This window comes from Mya arenaria, chromosome 12, assembly GCF_026914265.1.
Source record: "Mya arenaria isolate MELC-2E11 chromosome 12, ASM2691426v1".
NCBI lineage: Eukaryota > Metazoa > Mollusca > Bivalvia > Myida > Myidae > Mya > Mya arenaria.
Genome location: NC_069133.1, coordinates 30,202,026 through 30,209,059, shown reverse-complemented (window position 1 = coordinate 30,209,059; position 7,034 = coordinate 30,202,026). Strand labels below are relative to the sequence as shown.

Here is a 7,034-nt window from a genome sequence, read left to right as displayed (position 1 = left end):
AGTTGTACGGTCCTGCATACAGAGTTTAGTTGTACGGTCTTGCATACAGTATTTAGTGGTACGGTCCTTTATACAGCGTGAGGTTGTATGGTCCTTCTTACAGCATGAAGTTTTATGGTCCTTCATACAGCTTGAAGTTGTACGGTCCTTCATAAAGCGCTTATTTGTACGGTCCTGCATACAGCGTTTAGTTGTACAGTCCTGCATACAGTATTTAGTTGTACGGTCTTTCATACAGCATAAAGTTGTATGATCCTTCATACGGCTAAGTATGGTCCTTCATACAGCTTGAAGTTGTATGGTCCTTCAAACAGCATGAAGTTGTACGGTCCTTCATACAGCGTTTAGTTGTACGGTCCTTCATACAGTATTTAGTTGTACGGTCCTTCATACAACGTGAAGTTGTACGGTCCTTCATACAGCTTGAAGTTGTATGATCCTTCATACAGCGTGAAGTTGTACGGTCTTTTATACAGCGTTTAGTTGTACGGTCCTTCATACAGCGTTTAGTTGTACGGTCCTACATATAGCGATTAGTTGTACGGTTCTTAATACAGCATGAAGTTGTACGGTCCTTCATACAGCGTGAAGTTGTACGGTCCTGCATACAGAGTTTAGTTGTACGGTCCTGCATACAGTATTTAGTTGTACGGTCCTTTATACAGCGTGAGGTTGTATGGTCCTTCATACAGCGTGAAGTTGTATGGTTCTTTATACAGCGTAAGGTTGTATGGTCCTTCATACAGTATGATTGTATGGTTGTTCATTTGGGAGTTTTGTTATACAGTCCTTCAAACAGTGTGAAGTTGTACGGCCCTTCAAACAGCGTGAAGTTGTATGGCCCATCATACAGAGTTTAGTTGTACGGTCCTGCATACAGTATTTAGTTGTACGGTCCTTCATACAACGTGAAGTTGTACGGTTCTTCATACAGCTTGAAGTTGTATGGTCCTTCATACAGCATGGAGTTGCACGGTCCTTCATACAGCGTTTAGTTGTACGGTCCTTCATACAGCGTGAAGTTGTATGGTCCTTCATACAGCGTGAAGTTGTATGGTCCTTTATACAGCGTTAAGTTGTGCGGTCCTTCATACAGCGTTAAGTTGTGCGGTCCTTCATACAGCGTTTAGTTGTACGGTCCTTCATATTACATTACAAAGGTTGTACAGATCTTCATACAGCGATTAGTTTAACGGTCTCTCATACATTGTTAAATTGTACGGTCCTTCATACAGTGTTTAGTAATACGGTCCGTCATTCAGAGTTTAATTGTACGGTCCTTTATACTGAGTACATTAGAACAGATCTTCATACAGAGTTTTGTTGTACGGTCCTTCATACAGCGGTTAGTTACACGGTCATACATACAGAATTTAGTTGTACGGTCCTTCATACAGCGGTTAGTTACACGGTCCTACATACAGAATTTAGTTGTACGGTCCTTTATACAGCGGTTAGTTACACGGTCCTACATACAGAATTTAGTTGTACGGTCCTTCATACAGCGGTTAGTTACACGGTCCTACATACAGCGTTTCGTTGTACGGTCCTTTACACACAGTTTAGTTGTTCGATCCTTCATACAGCGTTTAGTTGCACGGTCTTTCATAAAGCGTTTAGTTGTATAGTTTTTAATACACAGTTGTTCGGCCCTTCATATAGCGTTTAGTTGTTCGGTCCTATTTACAGCGTTTAGTTGTACGGTCCTTCATACAAAGTTAAGTTGTACTGTCCTTCATACAGCGTTTAGTTGTACGTTCCTTCATACAAAATTTAGTTGTACGGTACTTCATAGAATATTTCGCTGTACGGTCATTCATACACAGTTCAGTTGTACGGTCCTTCATATACAGTTTAGTTGTTCGGTCCTTCATACAGAGTTTTGTTGTACGGTCCATCACACAGCATTTAGTTGTACGGTCCTTCATACACAGTTCAGTTGTACGGTCCTTCATACATAGTTTAGTTGTGCGGTCCTTCATACATTGTTTAGTTGTACGGTCCTTCATACAGAGTATAGTTGTGCGGTCCTTTATACACAATTTATTTGTACAGATCTTCATAAAGAGTTTAGTTGTACGGTCCTTCATACACAGTTCAGTTGTACGGTCCTTCATACACAGTTCAGTTGTACGGTCCTTCATACACAGTTTAGTTGTTCGGTCCTTCACACAGCGTTTAGTTGTACGGTCCTTCATACACAGTTCAGTTGTACGGTCCTTCATACACAGTTTAGTTGTACGGTCCTTCATACACAGTTCAGTTGTACGGTCCTTCATACACAGTTTAGTTGTACGGTCCTTCATACACAGTTCAGTTGTACGGTCCTTCATACACAGTTTAGTTGTACGGTCCTTCAACAGCGTTTAGTTGTACGGTCCTTCATACACAGTTTAGTTGTTCGGTCCTTCACACAGCGTTTAGTTGTACGGTCCTTCATACACTGTTTAGTTGTACGGTCCTTCATACACAGTTTAGTTGTACGGTCCTTCATACACAGTTCAGTTGTACGGTCCTTCATACACAGTTAAGTTGTACGGTCCTTCAACAGCGTTTAGTTGTACGGTCCTTTATACACAATTTATTTGTACAGATCTTCATAAAGAGTTTAGTTGTACGGTCCTTCATCCAGCGTTTAGTTGTACGGTCCTACATACAGCGTTTAGTTTTACGGTCCTACATACACCGTTTAGTTGTATGGTTCTTCATACAGAGTTCAGTTGTATAGTCCATCATATTTTATTAAATTGTTCGGCCATTAATACAGCGTGAAGTTGTACGGTCCTTCATACATCGTGACGTTGTATGGTCCTTCATACATCGTGAAGTTGTATGGTCCTTCATACATCGTGAAGTTGTATGATCCTTCATACATCGTGAAGTTGTATGGTCCTTCATACATCGTGAAGTTGTATGGTCCTTCATACATCGTGAAGATGTATGATCCTTCTTACATCGTGAGGTTGTATGGTCCTTCATACATCGTGAAGTTGTATGGTCCTTCATACATCGTGAAGTTGTATGGTCCTTCATACATCGTGAAGTTGTATGGTCCTTCATACATCGTGAAGTTGTATGGTCCTTCATACATCGTGAAGTTGTACGGTCCTTCATACATCGTGAAGTTGTACGGTCCTTCATACATCGTGAAGTTGTACGGTCCTTCATACAGCGTTTAGTTGTACGGTCCTTCATTCATCGTGAAGTTGTACGGTCCTTCATACATCGTGAAGTTGTACGGTCCTTCATAGATAGTGAAGTTGTATGGTCCTTCATACATCGTGAAGTTGTTTGGTCCTTCATACAGCGTTTAGTTGTATGGTCCTTCATACAGCGTTTAGTTGTATGGTCCTTTATACAGCGTTTAGTTGTTTGGTCCTTCATACAGCGTTTAGTTGTATGGTCCTTCATACAGCGTTTAGTTGTATGGTCCTTTATACAGCGTTTAGTTGTACGGTCCTTCATACAGCGTTTAGTTGTTTGGTCCTTCATACAGCGTTTAGTTGTATGGTCCTTCATACAGCGTTTAGTTGTATGGTCCTTTATACAGCGTTTAGTTGTATGGTCCTTTATACAGCGTTTAGTTGTTTGGTCCTTCATACAGCGTTTAGTTGTATGGTCCTTCATACAGCGTTTAGTTGTATGGTCCTTCATACAGCGTTTAGTTGTTTGGTCCTTCATACAGCGTTTAGTTGTATGGTCCTTCATACAGCGTTTAGTTGTTTGGTCCTTCATACAGCGTTTAGTTGTATGGTCCTTCATACAGCGTTTAGTTGTTTGGTCCTTCATACAGCGTTTAGTTGTATGGTCCTTCATACAGCGTTTAGTTGTATGGTCCTTTATACAGCGTTTAGTTGTTTGGTCCTTCATACAGCGTTTAGTTGTATGGTCCTTCATACAGCGTTTAGTTGTATGGTCCTTTATACAGCGTTTAGTTGTACGGTCCTTCATACAGCGTTTAGTTGTTTGGTCCTTCATACAGCGTTTAGTTGTATGGTCCTTCATACAGCGTTTAGTTGTTTGGTCCTTCATACAGCGTTTAGTTGTATGGTCCTTTATACAGCGTTTAGTTGTTTGGTCCTTCATACAGCGTTTAGTTGTATGGTCCTTCATACAGCGTTTAGTTGTATGATCCTTTATACAGCGTTTAGTTGTACGGTCCTTCATACAGCGTTTAGTTGTTTGGTCCTTCATACAGCGTTTAGTTGTATGGTCCTTCATACAGCGTTTAGTTGTTTGGTCCTTCATACAGCGTTTAGTTGTATGGTCCTTTATACAGCGTTTAGTTGTATGGTCCTTTATACAGCGTTTAGTTGTATGGTCCTTTATACAGCGTTTAGTTGTTTGGTCCTTCATACAGCGTTTAGTTGTATGGTCCTTCATACAGCGTTTAGTTGTTTGGTCCTTCATACAGAGTTAAGTTTTACGGTCCTTCATACAGCGTTTAATTGTACGGAGTTCTTCATACAGCGTTTAGTTGTACGGACTCAATAATATCGCAGGGATAATTATTTGCTAAACATGTGCGTAATTAATGAGGCAATGTGTTTTGCCATGTTTCAATTTAATATTTTATAGCTAAAGAACTACAGGTCCCTGACAACATGTATGGAATGATGAAAAACATTTAAGTAATGTTGTTGTTGTCTCAAAAGAGTCAAAATACTTTTTAGAGTCAACAGCAGCTACTTAAAATACTTTACTGTACGGTTGATTTTATAGGTTTTGCTAAAAAAGAATTTCTTAACTTTAAACAAAGATATATAAAAAAATCTTACCGGTTATTAGAAAAATGGTAATACGTTTTCGTTAACTTTGAAGCTGTATGAGCGAATATTTGCTTTCTTGCAGAACAAATTACAGACGAAAACAACTGCTCGAACATAAATTCGATTTTATACCACCGATCAAATATATTTCTGAACTGTTTGTACCGTCCTTTATACTTTGTATAAAGAACTTCCCGGAAAATTCGCACAAAAACTAACAGATTAACTGAGTTTTTTGCCCCACACACGCCCCAAATTTGTCAACAACCCAGCGTGGTCTTCCCTCTTTTCTTGGAAAAGGACGTGTCTTCAAGCAAAGGCACGGCCTCTAAACGCCAGCTCCACCACTTTACGGTGGTGCAAAGAAAAAGAGCTGTCGACACTTCCGTGGTGGAGCTGTGCACTATGTTTACATGAAAAAATGTGAGGATGATTTATATTTTATTTGATAATTTCATTTAACGGACATATTTCAAAAATCGGGGAATGTGGTACCGTGTAAGAACACTTCTACTGTAGGCTGGTTACTATTTCGTTTCAATATTGTATTCAATACACATGATAGATACTTATAGTTCTATGGTAAAATTAACAGCACCTAGCCGTTTGTTTTCGAAATAGTTTTCAGTAAGGTTTAAGAAGTTCGCGTAGAGTTTTGGTTCCGCAAGAGGTATGCATAACCAGCATAATGTTCAATGAACGATAAACATAGCAACTTTTGTATTCATTCCAAAAGCGCAAAACCTATATTACTTCAAGCTCAAAACATACTCGATAGCGCACCATTACTCGACAGCGCAACCACTAGGGCAACAGCGACACCACTTTTATAAATATGTACATTTTTCCTTTTTAAGAAGTGCTTATCAGTTTTGTTGTGTTCCGGCATAGGTACTATACATAACAGTTATGTTTGCATGCGTGAGATTGTTATAAGGGGGTGTGTAAGCACAGAAATGTACTTGCTATGCAATCAGATCTCAAAATATGCACAAGTCCGATTCGGGAGAAAAGCTCCTGGCACCACAGTTTTAACAATATTGAAACGAAATAGTAACCAGCCTACTGTAGAAGTGTTCTTACACGGTACCACATTCTCCGATTTTCGAAATATGTCCGTTAAATGAAATTATCAAATAAAATATAAATCATACTCACGTTTTTTCATGTAAACATAGGGCACAGCTCCACCACGGAAGTGTCGACAGCTCTTTTTCTTTGCACCATCGTAAAGTGGTGGAGCTGGCGTTTAGAGGTCGTGAAAGGGGACTGGTCTCTGTATGAATACACATGTATCATTGAACAAATTCTAAAACTAAGAAAAAAAAATCCAATGAGTATTCGAAAATGTTTTGGTAACAGTACGTTCGACCTTTCAAATTTCATTCGGTAAATAGCGGCGTATAAGTTTCGTCATGTATTCATGCCCTATTTAATTCAAATATGCTTTCGTGCATTAAATCCTTTAATTTGAAACATAGTTGCATTTATAAAAGTTCATTGATTAATGTTCATAAAATGTTTGCACTAAAAAAGTACGAGTGAATAAAAAACTATAACAAAACTATATGAGAATGTTTCCACGACCGGAAACAGAAAATTGACAGCTACGTTATCAGCTATAATTTTGCGTGAGGGGCGTTCCTAGGGTAGCGGCGTAGAAAGCGCTCCTTTCAAAAGGGGTACTATAGTATTTAGAAAAATAAATTAAAATTCTATTCAATCTCCAAAAATAAGCATCAACACCAAACTTGAGTTTATTTGAATGGTCAAAAATAGCTTCCTAAATATTGTCGTTACTGTTAATTTGAAGTCCGTAATTTTACAATTCCATTTATTTTATTATGTTATTATATTGATAATATATTGACGATTATTTACTCTGATATGCTAACACAGCAAGAATAATTGAATATCAAGCAGTTGAAAGATGGAGCTAGAGCTCAACATTTATAGCAGTTGCCTACTGGCCTGGTGCATTGCACAAACATCCATGCATATTGTTGATCTTATCGTTTGATAATCAATTCTGAAAACCGGTTTCTGTACTAGACAGGCCGCTATGACAAACAATCATAGCACTGAAAGTGCTGATTGACGGTGACATTGTTTGGTCCGCTGCAAGTATAGAACTAAGTCCTTTCTCTTATAAACACAGAAAATCATCGGAACCTAATCTTGAATATAGGAGCATAATTTGAACACTCTTAGGTGAGGACAATTAGACAATGCTTCAAACCAAATATCTAAGCTTGATATTTATTT

The 7,034-nt window shown here is 38.7% G+C and overlaps 1 protein-coding gene across 1 annotated transcript; it reads right to left on the bottom strand.

The window, feature by feature from the left end:
* Positions 1-3,195: 3,195 nt before the first annotated feature.
* On the bottom strand, positions 3,196-4,410 carry LOC128210597 (uncharacterized). Its single transcript, XM_052914947.1, has one exon. It carries the CDS (start codon positions 4,408-4,410, stop codon positions 3,196-3,198), a length of 1,215 nt encoding a protein of 404 aa, XP_052770907.1.
* Positions 4,411-7,034: the final 2,624 nt, after the last annotated feature.

Bases quoted from the DNA above. Each gene is read 5' to 3' on its own strand.
- LOC128210597 (XM_052914947.1), bottom strand. From the start codon at position 4,410: ATGAAGGACCAAACAACTAAACGCTGTATGAAGGACCATACAACTAAA.